This window comes from Pelmatolapia mariae, linkage group LG20, assembly GCF_036321145.2.
Source record: "Pelmatolapia mariae isolate MD_Pm_ZW linkage group LG20, Pm_UMD_F_2, whole genome shotgun sequence".
Taxonomy (NCBI): domain Eukaryota; kingdom Metazoa; phylum Chordata; class Actinopteri; order Cichliformes; family Cichlidae; genus Pelmatolapia; species Pelmatolapia mariae.
In genome coordinates, this window is record NC_086244.1 from 22,417,473 (window position 1) to 22,440,416 (window position 22,944).

A 22,944-nucleotide genomic window follows, 5' to 3' on the forward strand; every position below is an offset into this window, starting at 1 on the left:
ACATGATAAAAGACACCAAACAGGCGATTATAAAGGGAACAAAATCCTTCAGGAAACAGTAATTTGTGTCACGCTGCTATTACCATCATCACGTATGCAAGCAAGATTAATAGAGCATCCCACATCACAGGCATCATCCACATGGATAATAGATGCAGTGCAATGCCTGTCACACCGTTGGCAGGCAAGTTTAGGTAAAATGAGCATGCATCACTGTAAGAAACAAGCCTATGATTAATAATACTAGTACTAAAGCAGAAGACATAGTTTTCTGTCACTTTCCAAGCTAAATAAATTACACTCTGGTTCAGTTACTGTGCTGAGCTGCCAAGGTGACTGTGTTAAGGGGGGAATTGAGGGAATATGGGATTAAAGAGTTACAGGACATTAGCCACAAGAGCAGACAGTCTGCAACTGTAGAAAGACACGTGGTGCATTATTTTTCTAATAATAAACTCTGCCTGTCCTGCACCCGCTGGATAGAAACACCTGGTGTTAGACTTTCTGGATACACAGCAGACAAAAAAAAAAAACCTAAACCCTAAATGTTTACCTGCAGCTTCAAGTGCAAGCAAAAGGTCAAGTTCAAATCAACCGGACGCTGACGTGGGAGAGTGAAATTACGTATCACCTTTTTAGTGTACTGCAGAGATGCTCATAATTGGCGCGCGTACCTGTGCATTTTCGGCTGGTATCTTCTTTCTTTGAGGCGCTCAGCAGCTTGCAGTTGAAGTTTTCCTCCCAAAACTCGGCAAACCAAACATTCCTGCGATTGTTCTCGAGGGTGAGTGCAGTAAAGTATTCATCAAACCCTGGAAGAGAGGAAAGAGGAGAATGGCTCAGTTCCGGACCAATTACCAACCAATTCAGGGCTAGAGGAAATGTACTGAAACTTCTAGCTCGGTGGTGGTGGTGCAGTAGTGCTGGTTGCTAGGTGTAGGAACAACACCACTTCATCAAAATTTGACTTTAGTGGTTCCTCTTCCTCTCAAGCCCCGTGGAACTTTAATCACTTCTTTCATCTAGGAAATTACACTAATTAAAAACCAGGATGCGGAATAAATAACGCAGGGATAGTAAGTGATGCCGAAGCCCGCTTCCTCGGGCTACGAGGAGCTGTAGGTGCTGAGCAGGTTTTCTTCACTTCATAAAATCCATTACAACGGAGATGGATTGAAGGCGTGATATATTAACTTAACACACATTTCAGCAGGGCTTTGGTGCCTGTATGAAGAATCATCTTTATGAGAAATAACCTGCTGCAAACAAAAAAAAGAAAGCCTGTGTGGTGAATTTTTTCTCTTTTCTGTGAAACTTTACCACCCAATGTGGGTCAGCGAAGCGAGCTGGGACAAAACTCCCCCGCAAGCGCCATGGTGCAGTCATTTTTTACTGTTGTTTCTGAGCAAACAGCTTTATCTACAATGGGGTTGAACCAGTTCTGGAATTCTGAGCTGATACCTATGTTTAAAATAACAATCTGGCTAATTGCTAATGGCCATATTCACGTCCTTAGTTTTGTTTTTGTTGTCATTTCCCCTGCGATAGACTGGTGACCTGTACCTCGCCTGTCGCTCAGTCGCAGCTGCGATAACCTACAGCCCCACTGTGACCCTGCATTGGATAAGTGGAAGAAAATAGATGGATGGATGTTATTTCCCCTTTTGTGCCAGGAAAATCCAGAAATTGTCATTCCAAAAATATTGCTTTTCACTGTTTCAGAGTCTTTTAATTCTTCATAATGCCACATTCGAACATTTAAAATCAAATTGATGCAAAGCCACAGATAAATATCAGTCACTGCCACTGTTAAATGTCAGCATATTTGGCCGACAGGCTGATGTCGTCTGATATATTTTATAGCATCCCAAATGACTGGAGGAGAGTCTGAATTCCCCATTTTAATGTCACTGTGTATCCGCTCTTTGTTATCCAGTCACATTGGCTGAGTTGTGGGTAAAGGTAATAATGGCTAATCAGAGCTGAATGACTCAGCTGATTTTCCTTTCAAAGACCATCAATAATGCATGGTGGATTAATAATTTTCTCACTGCCTCCAGAGTGTACATTTGTCCTGGCTAGACCTCCCCTAATTAAGGAAAGCTTCATAAAACCCAGCCTTTCAAATTTCCTCAATTGTAATGATGAGTGGTTATTAGGACTGTGACACTGAACAGAACTTAAAATAGATGGCACATGCTGTGAATATTTCTGTGGTAAATTTTGCATGTCCTGGCAAATGAAGCTATATAATTCCCTTGTTCGCTTCCATTTTCTTCAGGGCAGACTTCTTCAAACTGCAGTTTTAAAGAATAACAGAGTCGTTAATGACATTTCATTTAGACATTAATGATATAAAATGTTAAAATAGTAAAAAAAATAATAATTGTGTACTATTAAGGTTTTTCTCAAAACCACCATTAAGCGTCGCTTTTGATAATGAGGCAGTGCTTCTGTAATAATTTTAATACCTGTGATGACTTCCAGAGATGAAAAACTTTATAGTCACTTATTTCTGTGTTTGATAAAAGAAAAAAAGTAATTTTATTCTAACTGACTTTAGTTTGGTCTTGTGCAATCCACAGCCAAAGATGGGAACAAGGACACGCTGGTTCTCTGCAGGATGTCAAAAGTCATTCAGAGAGATGTAGGAAATTGTTTGCTGAAGCAGAAATACATGATGCAGAGGGAGGTGAAGTGGGTAGAAAGAAAGTAAATAAAAATATGTCCTTATTCTTAATAGTCTTTGAAGATTGCAGATTTTTGATCAATATATGTTCAGTGATGTTAAAGGATTTCTACAGCATACTTTTTTCACTGTAATCCAATCTGCTGGATGACACGACTGTTAAACGTGAAAGCGATCGTTCACTTTGATCAAACAACAAAGAACTATGATTCTGGAGCATTTTAAGATCTTTTCAGCTCATTACTTGGGTTTTAATATTTTCAATATTGACTTTTGCCTTTGAAGATGAATTCATTTTCATTAAAAACAACAATACTCTACCTGTGAGGCACCCATGAGTACTCGTGCAGCCGTTAGCAACTAGTGATTGAACACTGAACCAACCTTTGGTTAGAGCCATGATCCTAGAAAAAGGCAATATGCACCATCTGAACTTAATAAGGTTTCACCTTTATGTGACAGAACAGCAAAGACGAGACAGGAAAGTGGGGAAAAATGTACAGCCAGGGGCCCGGGTCAGAGCCTGCAGCACATGGTCATTTGCCCAACCTGGTTAAATGGCACAAGGAATATGTATATGTTATATGAGTATGTATAATACACTGTGCTCAAACAATAAAAAAATTTATTGGACCACCATTAAATGTAAGATTTACACCACAGTTGTCCTAAATTAACAGTACTGGTAATTACCCAAATCATTTTTTTCATGTTTCTGTGATGGTTAATCTTGCAGCATATGCAAGCTCTTTAATCAAAATGATATTTTTAAAGCTGAAATATAATTATTGTTGTTATCCATTAATTTTCAAATTTCCTGTTTAACAAAAACTCTGTAAAAAAAATTGTAAATCACATTATTTTTTGATTAGGTTGCCAAATTACAGTTATTCACTTCCATTCCTGAATAGAAAAATTAGTTTTGAATGTTATGCTTGATTAATTTCTGATGTCTTAGAGAAGTCCAGTGTGCCGGCTCAAATTTGGCTTTATTTTTTGCCAAATATATAATAATAGAATTTTTAGTGTTTTGGACACGTTTTTGACAGAGTTCTTAAATATTTGTGTTTTCTTGTTTTTACGACGGGGGGTCCAATAAATGTGTTAAGTGCTGTATGTGTTTCAGAATGTTTCAGTCAGTAACTAATACATACTTTTAATCTGCCAAACCGTAATCATTTACTCCATAATATATCAGTCAACATGTTTGCCTCACATGTAAAAGATCCCAGATTCAAGACTGAGAAGAGACACAAACTGGGGGGAGGGGTGACAAGCTAGTGTACACAGAGTGCCAATCCAAACCCCTGTAAAATGGGAGGTTGTCAAACAGTAACCCCAGAAAGGATTTCTTTCACCATCAACAAATAACACATTACATATTGCACAGCACAACCTTAACTGGAAATCCTGAAATATGCCCTGTTGTGAAGCTATTGTTTCAAACAGCTACAAGGATAAATGTGCAGGCTGCACCACCTTTAGTTTTCCAAGACCTTATGGATAAATGGGAAAGGGGCTCTTTCTGTCACAATCAATGATAGTGAATGAGAATATATATATGAATATGCTAAATCAATTTCAGTTTGTAATAGTGCCAGAGCAGTACAGTTCAATATGTTATACAGAATGCATATATCTCCCAACTGTAGACATAATTTCCTCCCCAATTTTTCACCAATGTGCCTGAAATGCAAGAGAGAAATTGGCACCTTAACTCATTGCCTTTGGTCATGTCATAAGCTGCAAAAACACCATTCTAATGTATTACCAGACAGAATATATACTGGGGCTGAAAATGGAGATGGACCAAAGTCTGTTATTTTAGGTCTCCCTGGTAGATTCATCCCAATGAGAAAGAGAGGATTGTACTGTATTCTTGCTTATTCTGAAAGGAAGAACCTCTTACTGAAGTAGATTAGTGAGAAAGAACCAAGTATTAAAGGTTGGCATAGAGTGTCGTTAGAATATCTCACAAGCATATCACATTCAAAAGCAGACCAATTTGGAAAACCTATTTGAACTACTCGAGACCTGACGTATCTACCATCTGGCTGCAGGGTTTGTTTGCTAGTTTCTTTTCTAAACGTTCTGATAAATGAAGACTGATTATTGTAATTTTTGAGAAGCTAGGATGATGAGTTCTGTTTGTGGTTTATTCACATAAACGTCTTTGTTTATAGATTTTAGAATGGATCCATCCTATTATAAAACTGAAAAAAACTCAACATATTTTTGAGAAAAATTTGAGGGTTAAGTGTTTAAAATCAAATGCATGAATCCACCGTCTCCTGGTGAGCACTTTAAAATAAGGGCGAAGCTGAAAGTACTTATTCCAATCCTAAACTAATGAATTTAAATTTACTTGATAACCAAAAATAAAGGCTTCCTGTTAACACCATTGTTTTCTTATATTGGCTTGCTGTGTAAATGAGCAACTGTTGGCAAAATTATGCCTCATAAACTCAACAGGTAACAATGACAGCATTGTATTCACAGTATTTAGATTGATATCTTACTTTCTTGTTTTTAGCATTGTTGACTTTGAACTGATGAACAAACTAATAAAGCGGGGGGGAAAAAACACTCTTAATGAGCGAAGCAACGTAACAAAAGATCCGGTGAAGACTGTAATGTGGATATCTGTGTGCCCACCTTTAATGGACGAGCGTTTCGGCAGTATAGTGATTGCTCCCACTGCTACATCCTCAAACTGGTTGATCGGGCTGCTTTTGGACCCCCAGCTGTCAGATCCAATCCACAGGAAATGGCCCACCTGATTGGCTCTCTTGGTGGCATTGAGAACTCCCCTGCAAGAACATTCATGTTTATTAGGAGAAAGCACAAAAGGCATGTGCAATCTAATATCTATTACACAGAGCATCAGCCAGCTTTAAGGAGCTGTTTGGACATTACAGCCATCTCATGCACAGTCCTTCGGTTTATCTCATTAAACCTGAGACGACAGCTGTTTTGTGGGTACGTGTTTATCTGTTACTTAAAGAAAACAGACATTTTTCCTGTCTGTTTTCCTTTTTCCTTCACTTGCACATCCACTTTTTAGTCGTTCGAGCTGAATTTGCAGTTACCACAGTAAATGTTTGATACTGTGTTTCTTTACGTAAACACTACCCATGGGGTATAGTAAATGAAACAATATCTCTGTTGCTTTGTTGTGATCTGTATTCCCACTTCTCCTCAGAGGCATGCTTGTGTTTGTGTTGTTACAGGTATGTTTGTGTTGCAGACACAGCCCGTGCACATGGTAAATCTGTGCCTCTAGCCTTTCTTCGGGAGCTGCTACTTAGAGATTAAAGACCTCGACATGGCAAATCATCAGCACGCCTGAACAGACATGGGTGAAGCCAGAATGTGCGGCTCTGCTCACCGTATGTCTTCTTCGCTGGCAAAGATGATGACTGCCCGCGAGTGCTGCGTTTCCAGCAGTTGTTGGATGGTTTTGTCGTAATCTTCCAGCTTGGGGTTGTGTGGAATTTTCACAGACTGGGCGATGCAGATTCCACCTTTTTAATGGGAGAGGAGTAGGAAATGATAAGGCCTCTGGGATGATCTCACCCATTCACCCGCTCTTACACAGAGATGTATGCGCACAAACACACAGAAAAAGCCCAAGGTCAAAATATTTGCTTTGTTTTCTTATCCTCTATGAAAATCTCTCCTACATGGAATTTGAAAACAGAGCTGAACACTCTGCTGATTTTAATGAAGCTGTCATGCGTGCTACACAGTCTAGATTATGTATATTCTTACTGTGCCCACAGTAACATTTCACTATAATCTGCAAACCACAATAGCATGCAATATGAAGCTCACACTGCGCCTTCTAACCGAGCATCAGTCTCAGAGTGAGGGAATTATAAACATATCAGCTATAACAAATCCAATAATCCACACCAACAGGGACATAAAGCTACAGATTTTATATTATGGATTTGGGAAAATCCAGCAGCTTGCCATTGAATTTTCATTTAAAGTCATTATCAAACAACTCTTACTGGAACCTGAACCAATCAGATAGCACAGCTGGCAATAACAAACAGAGAGGATATTAATACAGACAATAAATCACTCTCCGACAGGTCATCACTAATGAGTTTGTACTGGATGGAGGGCGCTGATTGCTTTAGAGACTAACTAAATACAGCAGTTGCTAAATACTTTATTTGGCACAGTATATCATCAGAACTGCCTTTTAGCACATGACTAGATATTGCTTTCTTTTATTCATCAGCCAGTTATTGAGTAGAGAAGCAAAACTATAGCTTTAAAAATAAATAAATAAGATTTTTGGCCTACTCTGGTGTGGTAATTACAGGTGTGGAGGATAAGATAACCTCTTAAGCACTTTGGATAAACAGATAATATGATCGCCTGTGCCAGAGAACATCTTAACCACTGTGGCCCTAGACTGAAGCAGCAGCTTTTGTCCCCCGGTGAACAGCAAACGTCTACCGAAACAATTAAAATTTCTCCCACTCAAGCATTTTAATAGTCCCAATAACCTTTTAGTTTGAGTTTCTCTGCATAGTTAGAGAGGTGGAAGGAATCTCTTAATTGCCACTCTCCTCAGCCTCATTACTTTGATATAAACAGCTTTTCGCTGGGAGATCACACGTCTCCAGTCATGGTTTACTGTGGCACTTTCTGAAGGCAGAAGATAAGAAAATGACAACAGCTAAACCTCCTCTTTACTCTCCATTTTTCTAGTATCAGCAAGCAAAAAATTGTGGATTTTTTTTCTTGATATAAGAAAACATCCAGTATGTGCCAAAAGACCTCTGGGATAGCTGCTGTTATCCTCCCTGCATGGACTAAACTTAAACATGGAGACACTGCCAATGCACTGGTTGTTGCTTAAGGGTTTGTTGTATCCTGTTAAAGTGAAACGTGCTTGATGTCATTTGTGCAGACTAGCCAGCGCTATTGGTCTCAAAGGAACGGCATTTAAAGCTTTGTTTCAGCAGAGAGATTTCAGATCATTTCAGCCTGAATCTACAGTATGACACTGTATTTGTTATCTTTCTTTCCTTTTTTTCTCCTCAGGAAGCTCTAGCTCTGTGCAGTGACTGATTTGGTTAAATTCATATTAGCTGCAGCTCTTAGTTCCCAATTGCAGTGTGGCTGCAGGTACATGGATACATATAGTGACTGCAGGGAGGGGAAAAAAACAAAACCAAACAGAGAACATACATCTGCTGAAAATCCATTATCTCCGTTATAAAAAAAAAAGAAAAAAGAAACCTGGGGGCTTGTGTAAAGAGTCATGATGGTTTAACAGTCTTCAACAGCAATGTACTATAGGTCACAACAGTCAATTATACAGACAGATACCACAGGAGCCACTGATGAAGATAAAGAAGCATTTGGAGCAGATCCCATTTTCAGAAATAAAGAGCACCAGAAGTGAATGTGCTGCAGGCTTGAAACCACCCTAAAGGCTGCAGGCTGGTAGTTGTGCAACAGTGGTTAAATTATTGAATGGCTGCAGAAACCCTCATCTGTCAGTTAGTGAGATGGTCAGTCAGTTAGTTTGGAAGGCGGGCGCGATGAAACAGCAAGCGTTGTATCGGTGGTTCCACAGTACTGCGCGTTGGGTCGGGCCGTTTTCACCTGTCACAGGAAGCCGTGTGGACTTGAAAGAGTCCTCGACTCAAAGAGAGGATTTAAGCGAGAGGAGAGCGTGTGTCTGTGTGATGTGAGACAGATAAATGTCAAGTTCTGAGAGAAGAAAGTGTCTTATTACAACTAATTGAAGTCAATTCAAGAAAGAGGACTAGGGATAGAGATGGAGGTCTTTTAAGCTGTCGTTTACAGTTGGTGAGTGAGGACGGGAAGTAGATTTTTCTAAAATATATCAAACGACTCGAAATTTCTTGAAGTCAAAGTGAGGTGAATTGGTTTGTGACATTGAAAGCTTTACATTATTCACTTATTCGTTTACCTATGATCCAACGACATCATAATAAAACTATATACACCATGAACCTGTACCCTCTGCTCCAACTATGATTAATATGTCAAAGTCAGCTTAATGATAATGATGGCTAAATTCATCAGGCCCTTGGAAGTTCTGCGCTTATCTGTCTGAGTGCCATAGGTCATGCACTGCATTAACTGCTTCAATTATTCATCCTCACTGCCCTCGGTTCTGGAAATGCACTGCAGGGTGAGGAATCCAGCATTGCCATTTTGCTTGGTGAAATATAAATCCTTTTAAATTAGAGGCTCTTGATGGATTCAACCCCCGCGTGACTACTCAACACCCTCCAAACCTGAACCCCCAGGGGATCTATAATGCTGCAATTATATTTATCACCTCGATAGTCAAAAGGAAGGCCCTCTTCCCCCCAGTCTCTCTGGCTGAACACTTGGGAGTACATCACTATGGACTGACAAACAGCTGACATGCACGTGCTACATCTTTGTGTCCTTCTTAATCCAGCGTGCCTTTTCACTGCTGGTCTGGGACTTGGCAAAGTCAGAGAGTCCTGCGAAAGTACTGTGGTCTATTTTATGACCGGCTTCATCCCCGGTCTCCTGCTATAGCTAAATATGAGTCCTGTCCTTAACAGGCCAATTTCTCCTCCCTCGCAACTCAGACTAGATGTAAAACTCATTGTGCTGGCAACTTACTGCGATCAATTCCACAGTGATACTTTGTGGGAGGTTTTCCTGAAATCCAAGTCGTTTTATCAAATGGGAAAACTAAAACCCATCGCTCTGGCTTGAGTCCAGACAGACAGGAAAGTACAAACTACAGTTATCTCTGCCAACTTCACCTGAAGCCAGGATGAAGGTGCACAATAAGATAGTGCCTGCAGAGGAGAGAGAAAGTAGAACAAAACAAAAAAAAGAAACAAAAAAAAGAAGGAGAGGAAAAAATTGAAGAGATCAATACAGGCTGGCCATCACTCTAGTCTCAGCTTGGGGTAATGGGCAGCCATATTGCATTAGTCCGCTAGATAGTTCTCCTTGAAGTGGTGAAGCGAGAATCCTACTAATGCATCTGACATTTCAATGCAACCAAACACGGCAGCCACAAAGAAATTTCTCAAGGCCTCGCAGATCAACTTGCACGGATGCTGAAACAATATCCACCCAGCAATGCTGTTGTTGTTGTTGTTGTTGTTGTGCAGCTCTTAAAAACAAAACAAAAAAACCCAAACTGTATTTCCTCAAATAAAACTCACTTGTTATCTCCGATCAAGGCCGGGGGGGTGTGGATCACAGAAACAAATAAATATAGCCCCTTAATACAGGCCAGGAAATGAAACAATCCCCTCTGCCTGAAAATGTTTTGCAACACAGCTGCTAAGAAATTAAACAATTGCAGGAAGTGTTACGTTTCAGTGTCCTGAGGGAGTGTGTCAGGGAAGATCCAGGTTTGCAATATGAAGTTTTTCCATGGGAGCTACAATGTTATGCATATTCTGCTATTGTTAGTTGTTTTTTTTCTTCTATTATATTTACAGTTCATTTGCTCATGCTGTGCTTCATTAAACACCGTGTGAAATTAGCAGAGCACGAGTGCATTTGGTAGCTGGATTGATCACCATCCTCATTTTGACACACATCGATGTGTTGAGGGCAAGCGGGATCCTCCAGGCTTAAAAGGGGAAGCCAACCCAGAAGTGCCAGAGACTATAGTTCCTCAAATAGCCACTTGAGGCTGGATCCAAATGCAAGTCAGCCCCCAAAGACTCCCACGTGCACAACGACAGCCTGTTACAAAAAATGCTTTTAGTCGGCACTACTAATTTTCCTGTTCATGAAAACTGTACGGGGGGTACATTTTTAATAACTCACCAGTGTAAATTTTATGAGAGCCCAAAGTTATTCATTATTAGAGACGTTTCCGCTTTGAGTGACAGGCAGATGGAAAACAGGCGGCTATAGCTGCTAGCTGTCTGCTGCTCATCAGCTCAGCTATGTTGTTCTGGAGCACTTTTAATACAATTATCTGACTAATCTTGTTTGCTGTGTGGCTAATTGTACCAAAAGACCACTGACGATGTCTGTGCTGTAGTATTTTGTTAATTTTATTGTTAATTTAAAATTAAAGCATTGTAGTTTTTTTATATGCTAGGTATCTGTTCAATGCATCCTTAAATACAACTTTCTAACCATCCAAAAATAAACACTTTTAGCTCTAAAAAACCAAGATGGCAGCCCATTGTTTATGGATCTGTGCATCAGAGTGATGCTCTACTTGTTGTTAAAGTAAAATAAAAAGTTTAACAGATAGACTCAGGCAATCCTGTTGATTTAATTTAAGACTGAGTCACTGCTCGCCACAGTATTAAGAGTGTAATGCAGTAACTTTAACAGGGCAAGTGGGAGAAGATTGGAACGAGGCTTAGTACTTAATCATGATCACTTATAGAGATGAAATGGAGGATATTAGAAACTAAGGCCTGCCTCTAACAAAAGTCTGTTACGTCCTGAGGTTGAGGTAAATAAAGGACCCGGTGATTATTTAGGAAATACAGTCAGCCATTTAGAATAATTCTTATTTAATTCAATACCTTTCCGGTTAGTTCTGGTGCAGAACCGGTGCCCCTGAATGAATTCTGTGACTGTACATTCACGCTATTACATAATTAATGTGTTTATTAAAGATAAGATGCCTTGGGTACTGGAAGCTTTTCGTCATAGGGAATAATTCCCATTTGTGTATGAATACAAAATAGTGCAAAGCGACTGGAGCTCAGTTGCAACAGTGTGACTGAACAACAATGGCTTATAATTCCATAGCCCTTATGTAGCTGTTAGAGAGTCATAATAATATCACAGTGTTTCCTGCTCTTTGCATAAGAATAAAGGAGACATCAGTAGGAAATGAGAAAAATAGCGGGAAGATGCTGTGTTTATCTCAGGATACTGTTTAGGATAAATTTAATATCCAAAATGAGTCTTAAATCAGGTCTTTTTCCTATTTGTTCCTATTCAGGCTACTTTCTCTCTCTTACTTCTGCCTCTGCCCCGTCTCTCTGTCGATGCATATTACGCAGGCACAAACAGCTTCTTAAAGTTTTAATGAGTGATCACACTGGACATGAATGCACACAGATAAAATATTCATGCATGCTGGACTTCTGATCGGTGCCTGTGGGACATCATTAGCTTCGCTCATTTTAGAGGTTTCTGCGCATTAGTCTATTAGAAGAAGAGACAGAGATCACTCCCTTCAAAATTACAGGAAATGGACTGGGATCTATAGAGGTGAGAAGCAGCAAAGTACTTCTGTGGCATGGCTGTGTCCTATCATGGATGAAGGGTAATTTTTCCCAGACCTGGGTGACATTCATCTTCTTTGCACAAAGGAGAAAAAGGCAGAGAAGCTACAAAAAGCCCAGCTGTTGTTACCTCTTGTGCATTAAGATCTTTCTGCAATCATTCAGCATGTTTGTTTGAATACACAGGGCACTGAAAATGTGGAGTAATGTGCCCTTGTCCTAATTTCACACACAAACCGCAGCAGCTGCAGAAAATCTCTGCAGACCCTCTAAAGCGCAGCACAATAAACTCCATTTTTTGATAAAGCTAGTTGACCCGTTGTACTGTATACCAACTGAGCATCTCCTGGCGACAGTAACGACCGCTGCTTCACACAGACCGCTATGTGCCAACAACAGCAGCAATGTGGAAAAAGCTGGTGAGTCACGCGTGTGCACAATTTCAGCCCAGTTACAGCCAGAAACCACCTCACCTGTGTGAATGCAAAGCTCTGCTGTAAGATCCTAACCTCTCTGAACACAAGTCTAAACATAATCACCTGTTTACCCAGCAAAAGGATCACCGTGGCTTTAAACAATCAGAACACAACAAACAAAGCTGTTTCTAATAGGGAACTTTATCGACCATTAATTTTCTTTGTAATTATATGGCTTTTGTGAGAACAGCCTAAAAACGTTCAAGAAGCTCGACTCCATTTTCTAAGCAGATTAAATATCTTAAACCTCTCTGCTACATACAGACCAGAGCGATTCGAGCTGACTACTCAGAGAGACCATCTTTGCTCTCCTCAGACTCATGCAATCTCACTTCCAGTGGTAAAAAAACAAACAAAAAAACCCCACAAAGGCAGAATATAAAACAAAACTCTCCCAAATGACCAGTTTCCGGACTATTCTCTTTTCTTCTCTTTGGATAAAGTGAACATGTTAGACATGTATTTTCAAACAATACCCTTTCTGCTTCAGCAAAATACTCAATGATTGCATTTAAATAAGAGTAAGATGTGTTCGGGCTTTCCTCATTACTGTGACGCGGCAGCTTCTCTACAAGCTGTTTCTCCGTCTACATTTCTAGTAACACTCCACAACTGGCTGGGGAGAGAAAGCAGAAGTTGCCAAACAGATCAATAATTCATCCACCCAAAACAGATTTTATAATGAATTGGAAAGGCAAAACTAATCATCTTCTGGGTGGGTGCAAGTGCAAGTGCGTTTTAAAAATTGTAAATACACAATTCAGAAAATAACTAGAACTTAACTTTGTGGACGGGTCACCTTTCTTTACCTGCTTCTTTGGAGAGTTGTGTGAAAGCCTCCACTCCCTTCTCTCCATAGCTGCCCTCCGAGGCGATGGTGGAGACGTAAGTCCAGTTCAGCGCTAGGATAATGTCCACCATGGCCTGGGCCTGGAACGAGTCTGGCGGAACCACCCGAGAGAAAAAGTCATAGCGTCTGTCATCACTCAGCTCCGGGGCCGTTGACGCGTAGCTGATCTGCGGGATCTTAAAGAGAGGAGTGCGGCTGTTATTGTGGTGCAGCAGCAAAAGGTAGTTTCCGTGGTGACTACTCGGACAAATCACATTTTTTGAATGACTGTGTTTGAAATTGTGCACTATTTATTGTACGGTGCACTACATTTGCTCTCTGTCATTTTATTTAAGTGCTCTCAATTTAGTATTCAAAGTGTGAAATGTATGCACTATATACCCTTGGCTCGGCGCTCTGAAAAAAAAAAATCCTGCAGTGGAACGCAGTAAGAGTATGTTTTTCTACCATTCTCAGAGACTGATAGAGTGTTTACCCGGGTCAGCCATATTTTGAGGCTAAACTGCCTCGAGATGGGTGAGAAGACTTTTATGTCTTTGAAAACTAAATACAAAGCAACTTCCAGCAGCAACACTTACTAAGAAAACTGGAGGAGAAACAGCTCTATAAGAAGACAAGCATCTCTAAGGCTTACTACACATCATCTGTTTAAAGCATACTTTGTTTAAATATTACTTTAAGCCAAAGGGGATCTTTATTCTTAGTGTTCTTTAACACTACCCATTCTGTCACAAATGTTTGCAAAGGCAGACTGCGCAGTCTGCCGCTTAAATTTTATACACCTGCAGCAATGGGACTGAAAATATCTGATTTCAAAGATTTAGAGGTGTGACCCAATACTTTTGTGCATACAGTATAGCTATGCATGAATAACGGTTCAAACTAGTCTTTAAATATCTCAAACTGAGCCTTGGGGCAGCACCTGAGGTGTCAGCTTAAGCTAAGTTTGCTGATTGGTTTAACTCTGCAAGCAGAACGTTTAAAGAGTAGGTGGGTGGGACTGCTGGCTTACATACAAACGTAGAAAAAACCTTAAACTGATTGGTTGGGGCAGTCTGAAGTTTTTGGGTCGTCTGATTTACTTGTACATACACTCAACTCATTGTCTGTAACTTTGGTCATGTTAAATAATAAGTTCCACCATTATAATAGCATATCTATGATAGAAAATGAAGGAAAACATAATAGCAAATCTTTAGCTAACATAGTGGCTAATGCAGAAAATGTAAACACTGTTCATCTCCTTTCACTGTGTCATAGCCAAATGTTGATTAATGTTTTTGACAAATTGGGGTGTAAAATAAATGAGCGTTTTATTTTCCTTATATTTCATATTACCTCATCAACTGATCAAGTACATATTCACATTATGCAATATTTTACAAGGCCTATATTGGGTCTATTACCCAGGCCATATGCAGAGCTGTCACTTTCAACTCTTATAGCATATCAATGAAGACTTATTGCAGAAAATGCCTTTGCAGCACTTTTTATAAAACAGCAGCACAGATTGTACTCTGTAACACTTACCCCTTAATAAGACCTTAATCTGTCTCCATCATCCTTTAGCATAGCCAAATTTAGAACTTAAAGAACTCAATATACCTGTGCTACTGACCTCATCTATGCACATGGAAAGACAAGTTCTATTTCATTTCTAGAGCCTTCTAGACTTTCAATCACATCCTAAGGCCTTTCTCAGTGAAGGAAGTAAGGTATCATGCACCAAAAAAATACAAATAAAAAAGATGACTCAAAAACCTGGAGTTTAACATTTTAAAATAAATCCATCAGGTGCTTTTCTTTTATTTTCCAGTTGTATAAGGGATCCTTCATTGTGAAAGCCCTGTTTCCAAATTCAAGAATGGACTTTAATGTTCACATTATTAAGGTTTTTATGCTGAATGGACATGAAACATGTTATTTAAAACTTGCAAACGGTGCTTTCATTCTGCCTCATTAAGACTCGAGGTGCCTTCTGCACTCGTGCTACATCCGGTCTTAATGGGTTAAAGAAACCAACATAATCACACTTAATTATCACCCCAATCTACTCAGCTACTGTGCAATTTAGTGAATGAGCAGATAAATAAGAGTGTCTCAGAAGAACATAAAACTGATTCAGTAAGGTCAAGCTCTTTACAAAGATGCAAGATAGTCATTTTTCCTAATGTTTAGAAAAAGGTTAATAGTCTGCAGGTGTTCTCTGAGTACCCTTTGAGTGGTTCAGATTTTGATGGAAACTCATTCTGTCAGTCCACCACTTTGGTCCAGAATTACCTATTAAAACTAAACAATTTTATGCCATGAAACTTTTCACAAGACTGCATGGTTCACACGTCAAACATTTCAACTGTCCAGTACTTTGATTATAACCAAATACTTTCATCCTGACGGTATTCCTGGAATAGACTTTATGTGTGTTCAGACAGAAAATTAAGTCACTTTTAAAGTCACTGCAAGGACAAGAGTGTGCACAAATTTGTCTGGAAAGGTGCAAATTGATGCCAAGACACATCAGTGTGTAATAATGGAAGTCTGTGTATAACCCAGGGATTTAAATGGAGTGGGAAAGAATGGCAGAATGGGAGAGCAGCAGAAAAAAACTTTCACAGACACACGCAGTGCACCCAGTGTTAGCTGTAGCTGTGCATCTGGCTGTTTGGGGTGAATAAACACAAATAATCCAGCTGTTAAATTTGCACAAATGACACGAGGCGACGCTTTGCTATGCTTTCTGTGTCTGAAAACAGTGTTTCTCTTCTCTTCTATTCACATGAGCTGTATTAGCTACTAAAAAATCCAAACTCCTCAGACAACAAAGGGATCTAGTGTTTAGCCAGTGTGTTTCGGGTTTTGCCACCATAACCACATCTGCTGTCACTTTTAGATTAAAAATGCCCCCCTCCCCCTCCGCTTCCATTAGACAGGTGGGTGCACAAGCAGGGACATACAGCATGTCCTCTTGAACCCAGTGAAGTAGCCCATTACACAGTCCATTAAAAGCAGTGTGTGAATGGCATTCATTTCTGTTAGCGTGATCAAAAGCAGTTGGACACTGGGGAAACACAAGAATGAGGACACAGCGGCTCGCTGATGAGAATGCTTCAATTCACACAGTGTGAGCTATAGCTTTGACCCACAACTCACACAGGGTCAGTTGCACAAAACTGACAAATGGAGGACCAGAGGTGGGGGTTAGACTCAAGGTAGCTCAATATGTTTCAAGCAAACAAACAAATAAACACATAAAAAGAAGAAATCAGCCAATGCCAAATTTAAGTCAATGTATGAGCAGGGAATGCTGTTGCATCACAAGTCAGACACTACCAAATCCGCCTAAATTGAGTGTACTGGGTTAAAGATGAAGTACAACAAAGTAATGGAAAAGCAAAAGCAACAGTGATTTGAATTTAAAAAGGCTCTTCTTCCTGAAAGTGAAGCACCTATTTGGAACATTTGATAGGGTTCTATCTATCAGTGCTGCTGTAGTAATACTGTGGAGTCAAAAGGTGTTATAGGTTTGTTGAATCACGTCCTATCTCCGCTCCAGCTGGGACCGAAAGCTTCTTGAACATTTGTCTCTCAGGAGCTTTTTGCTGCAGGGAAACATTTAAGATGGCAATGTCTTTTTACTTTGTCTCAGGCTTGCACCCTGTTGATATAATTTCTCCACTCCCTATGTCACAGGAATTGCAGTGCAAACATTTGCACGTTCAGCCGGCGCTTTTTTAATTAGCACTTTGACCTCCAGGTAACCAAAGTGCAAAACCCTGATTGAGGAAAAGCTTGGTTGCCGGGATTAAACCTGCTGAAAGTATAAACTGATGCTGACAAGATTGTAACACCTTTCAATTTTCCTATCTGGCGGTTATTAATTTAGCTCCCTGTATGAAATAAGTGGATTAAATTAAAATCTTAACTTGATTATCTTTCTCAGTAGATTAGAAGAAACCGAGTTTCACGTTTCCACTTTGGTCACAGTTACGTGACCGATTCTCAAATCCGTCAAAGAAATAAGCTCTCGTTGCAACAAATTGCAGCAGATTTGAATGTCTTTAGAGACGCTGATAATGCAGACATAATCAGGCAAGGAAAACAGATATTTCATCAACACTTTTGAATTGTTTTTCCGCAAATGACAATCTGGAGTAAAAGATTTGTTTTCCCTCAGTCCTTCCATCTAAATTGCTTTTATCTATATTGCACTTGATACTTTTTGTGAGTCGCATGTTTCAATAAGACATTTGACGCTATTACATGTGAAAGATGACAACATTCATAACGACATCTTTTACGCTACAGTGCCGACAAGGTGAAAAGATGACGCCGATGCCTGAAAGCAGTCTGTGTCGATGACAACTACAATAACCATGAACTGATCATGAGCAACTAAAGTCAGGCCAAGAAAGAATGATTAATGATGCCCCCCTTCAGTATCACAATTACCCAAAGCTGATGTCTGGCACCTGTCATCTACAGTATAGATCAAGGGAAGGATTGCTGAGGGTAATCGCTGGCTTGCTCTTGAATGTATCTGGGCTGACAGGATCGATGGAGGGAAAACACAGAGGTCTGTTATAGGGGACACTGTTTTATTGATTTACCACCACAAAGTGCCGTAGCCGCCCTGAATAAAAATCTGTTGGTGGAGCTTAACGAAAGTAGAGGAAAAAAAAAGAAGAAAAGGAAGGCAGAGACTGAAGGTGGGAGGTGGGAGGAGGGTGGTAATCTGCTTACTGACATTAAATGAGAATTTCAACCTGGGTGTTTAAGTGGAGAGGTGACTAAGCGAGGTTGTGTAAAGGTTAGGCGCATTCACAGTTAGTGGGAATGCCAGGTGAAGTTAATTAGAGCGCCGTGGCCTTTCGCTTGAATTTTCACATACTGCAGCCTACAAGCACCACGGGCAGCTCTAAAGAAAGGTGAGAGACTGTAATGTTTGTGCTTAAACTGTCCTGCTCTGCTAATGTGAAGGTGATAATTCTAATGAGCTGAGAGCAATTCTTGCAGATGCTGCTAGCTGCATGGTCTCTCTCTCGTGCCACAATTTGTGATTATTTGAAGAGAAATATGCAGCATATGGCACGGCACGACTCTCAGGCGGGGTAATGGCAAACATCTATCCCTGAAGATATGAACGGACACATATCCTTCTGTACAAAACAGAGGGCTATAACAGTCCATGGATTCTAAACTAAAAACAAGGGCCATCTTTCAAAGTCAGAATTTCTCTTAAAAAAAACAAAAACGAGACTCTGACTCCATCACTCAAAAATTAGGCACAGAACACTGGAATATTGTCCAGGCTGGGCTTTCTATCCATTAATCCAAGAGCAACTCTCAAAAACACAGCTCCAAATAAACTGTGAGTGACACGGCTGAAATGTTTCCCATGGATGGCTCTAACTGGAGCAAGGGCATCCAGGCAATTCTTGTTGCAGGAATCCCTGTGCCTCTATTTGCTGCATGATTAGCTTCTAAGTATATCTTGACATCAGTCAGCTCCACTCGGCTGTTGGTAACAATTCTCCACAGTGATGGCGGAAATGACAGCGGGTTCTGACAGACTGAACTCTAACCCCATGCTGTCTGAGGCTCAGCGCCAACACACAGATTGTCCACATGACACCAGCGCAATCGCATGCAAACTCTGAGCATGATCCTCCAAACTGGCCAACCAAAAAGCTACACACCCTGGCCGTAATAGAGCAAATAATTGCTGCCAGAAGAAAAAAAACCCATCTCTCATCACTAGATTTATTTGTAGCTCCGCTGCCTGGCGTTGTAAAACAACGATGGTCGATATTCTATAAACAAAATAATGCAGCACTATAAACAGGCCTGTAAAGATATTGAGCTGTTATCAAGTTTTACAACTTTCCTGCTAAATCAAGTCTCGAAAGCTGTGGTGCATGGCGGGCGGGGTCGGGAGGGAGGGGAACACACAGACATGGGTTTGTACTCAGACAGCAGTGCCATTTGTAAGCAGGGCAGAGGTAATGACTGTGTCCATACATGCAACCTCAGGCTGGGCTTTGGTAATCTCTCTTTACCAGAGCGTGGCACTGCCAGCACAGCCGAAGAAGCAGGGAAGGAAGGGTGGGGGGAACTGACAGCTTTCCCTCCCTCTATCTGTCACCCTCTCCCCCTCTTTCTTCCTGCCCATCTGTGTCTCTCATTCTCACTCAAACTCTCCTTTTGTGAAGGCTCTGTCTCATCAATGTGCCCCCATACAACCTGTAACTTTCAGTCTCGCTCCCTTGTTCTCCGCCCCTCGGTGTATTTCAAACCCGCTGAAGGGAGACGAGTGAGTTTCATCTTCCTGTGCGTCTCTTCCTCCCTGTCGGCTGTCCGCATGCAGACACGCCCATACAGATGATCAGCAGACACTTCCTGCCCAGCGAGGTCCTTAGGCTGCCAGTTTCCCCCCAAGCCGAGACAATCTGCCTTCAGTCATTTGCTCGAATGCCAGCCAACTTTGCCCTTCCTGGTGTCCTTCGTCCTCCTCTTTCCATATTTTTTCATTTTAACCCTCGCTCCAAAATTCTCCCACATACAATTAATTTGCAAAAGCAAATAGAACTGCTGGGATTTTATCTTTACAATTTCTATCAACAATGCATCTGCAAATTTGTCAGTACCAAAGCAAAATCAGAATGTAGAAGGTTCACTGGGAGGTCATTTCATTCACAACAAATGCTGTGCCAACTTAAAGAGATCATGCTTTTAATGATAATGTTTATGAAACGTCAAGTGTCGACATTAAAGTTGACACATTAAACATTTGTTTGTTTATACATTTAGCAAATATTGACAATTAAAATAGAATTTGTGTATATTTGAAATTGTGTTTCAAAGTCTGATATTCACTCTCCCATTAGCTCAGGTTTTGGTCTCCACCAAGTATGCTGCTACGTACCAAAGAAAGTCTCTTTAATGATTCAGTCACACTAAAGTTAAAATAGGACATTTATAGCTCATAGTTGCAACAACCACAACCTCTGGGTGACCACTTTTGATCACAAAGCAACTGGCCAAGTCATCTGATGAAAGTGAACCCGACTCCAGACAGTCTCAATCCAACTCTGACTGACTGCTATCGCACTCAAACAGACTGGCAAAGATAATCGCTGTCTGCAAACCGCTGTCTAATTTATAAACGAGACAGATTGCTAAGACGTTGCGATCAGTCACTTGTGTCTCTTTGCAACAGAGATTTAACTGGTTTGGAACTGATTGCATTCCGACTTTATTCTTATATAAAAGCACGGTTGCCAAGCATTTATGTCATTTTGCAGTTAAATTGCTGTCCTGCTGCGACTGTGTCACTATTTGTGGAAGTGTTTATGAATTTCTGATTCATATTTCTGATTTTATGGATGGACTATAAGTATAAGTAGTTAATTTTTGTGTAAACAAAAAATGAAACATAATTTCCCTAGGGATTAATTAAGTATTCTGATTCTGATAAATAGATGTCAACAGATTTGCAACAGATGGGAACAGATTTGCAATTTTTGCCTGTTTTTTGTAGATAATTGCTGTATTATCACAAACAGAGTTGATGTAATTTCAAACTTAAACCCATTCAATTGCAAACTGATAGCAATTGAATGGGTTTCAAATGAATGGGTTTGGATGGGTTTAATGGAGTCAATAGATTTGCTGACGCCATCTGTTTTTAGCCACTTAGAAGACGGAAACTGACTGCGAGCGGTCACAGACCTGGTCCTTGTCTCCAAAGCAACTATTTCAAATGCAGCGAGATCACAAGTGCGTTGCACAATAGAAATAATTTTGACTGTGTCTAATCACTGTTTACGCTAGTGTGACTGCACCGTAACACTTAAGTGTGCCGCTATCTACTAGTTGCTGCCTCCGTCTGACCTTGAACAGAAAGAGTAAAGTGTGTAATTATAGGTTATTATAATTAAATACAATTACAATACATACACTGAATTAAAATTAAATGCGAATATAATTAAAGTTGCACCACACTAACATGGTGATGGAGCTGTGAAAGTGAAGCATAAGTAGCACAGGTCCTGTGACTTACACGGCTGAAGCCAGCCATCTTGCAGCCTGCAGTTATTTCCAGTTTACAGTCACAAACCCAACTATTCACATTTACATCCTTCCTAAGTGTGGTGTGTGTCTCAAGTCTTGGATTAAAAGATACTGTAGTTGCCAAAGAAAATTAGGTTTTAACAGCGGTTTGGAGACAGGTTACTTATTTTAATCCCTCCACCACTAATCTCTTACTCTCTTTTTTCTCTCCTCTCCAAGGCCAGCCTCATATCGCTCGTTTTGCCATTTTCCAGGCAGTTTTTCAACAAGGACATTACTTGAACACTATTTAACCAGTCAGGATGTTTATTGTTGCAGCAGCTGGTTTTTTGCCTCCTTCTTCTTCTTCTCCTTGTAGAGAAATCACAACACCCTTTCAGAGTTGCCCACACGTTGAACTAGCCCCGGTGTTACATGACAGAAAGTTAGGCTTTTATAATCCTTTATCTAACACGACCTTCCATCGTCTCCTTCTTTCCGCCCACTTTTCTTTCTCCCAGTCGATTCCCTCACCCTCTGTCTCTCCCGCTCACTCCATGCCAGTCCCCTGGGCAGCTCCCGTGCTCTGTGCCGGGCCTGAGCTCTTGCATGGCTGCCCTGCCAGAGTGTATTTTAAGACAACCAGCATGTTTCTCCATGGGTATAGAGGCTAGGTATGACTCACAAATCAGATATTTGACCAGGAGAGCCACACAGTAGAGTAAAGCTGAGGCGTGGGAGGAAAGTGTGGATAGCTCACAAAGGGAACCTGACCGACCTCCATCTTTCCATCTGGTAAACAGACTGTTATTTCAACTGTATCGGTATTTCAAAGAAATAATAATTTCCCAACACCAAATAGCAGCCTATAAGCCTCATCAGAGAAGAGTGTGCATTGAGCAGAAGCTCAGCATCTATGTAGCACATCGTAAAGGTGTAGTGTGTTTGTTGCTGCTACAAACACATGTCACAAATAGAGCCTACTGAGTTCAGGATCCTGCCTTTCATGCTGGCATGACAGTCGAGCTTTTATCCTGTCACTCATGAGAGTTATTTTGTACAGATACAGTATCTCTTCAAGTCATTTCGTAAAGCTTCTTTTGACTTAGGATTCAGATAAAGCAAGGCCCTGCAGAGAACAATGCGGTTCAACAGAACAGCCTTGATCATCGGGGCTGTGCTGTGCGCTCTCTTCAGGTGTGACAGAATCTCAACTCACGGTAAGAATAAAACACAGCCTGCAGGTTTATGACTAAGTGTTATCAAATGTATTCCTCTAAATCCACGGGATCTCACATTACAGTTGGCTGTATTGATTTTTCCCAGCTGCAAAGTGCACTGGACGCAGTTTCGTTTTTTTCCTCTGTGTTCTTTATAGCCTGCATGCTGACTACATTTCTTCGGCTAGAAAAATAGGAAATCTCAATAATGCTGAAATCTACATGCCGTTATTTCTCATGTGACACATCTGAATACAAATGTCCATATTTGTGCTTTGGGAATTATGGGCGTGCGCCACACGTCGACACCCCTGCTCAGCCTCATTGCTTCGTCCAGTCCTAATATCGCTCTGACATATTTTTCACCAAAGAGCGAGCATAGGTTCATGTTTTTCCCACCTCC

At 40.5% G+C, this 22,944-nt stretch overlaps 1 protein-coding gene across 1 annotated transcript in view; it reads right to left on the bottom strand.

The window, feature by feature from the left end:
• The window catches only part of LOC134618535 (metabotropic glutamate receptor 7-like), a 72,246-nt gene that overhangs the window by 31,232 nt on the left and 18,070 nt on the right, over nt 1-22,944 (bottom strand). The window contains exons 2-5 of the mRNA XM_063463977.1: nt 13,232-13,448; nt 6,078-6,213; nt 5,345-5,499; nt 675-812 (exon numbers count right to left, since the gene is read on the bottom strand). Coding sequence (XP_063320047.1) covers nt 675-812; nt 5,345-5,499; nt 6,078-6,213; nt 13,232-13,448 — 646 coding nt within the window. The remainder of the gene's footprint in view (nt 1-674; nt 813-5,344; nt 5,500-6,077; nt 6,214-13,231; nt 13,449-22,944) is intronic.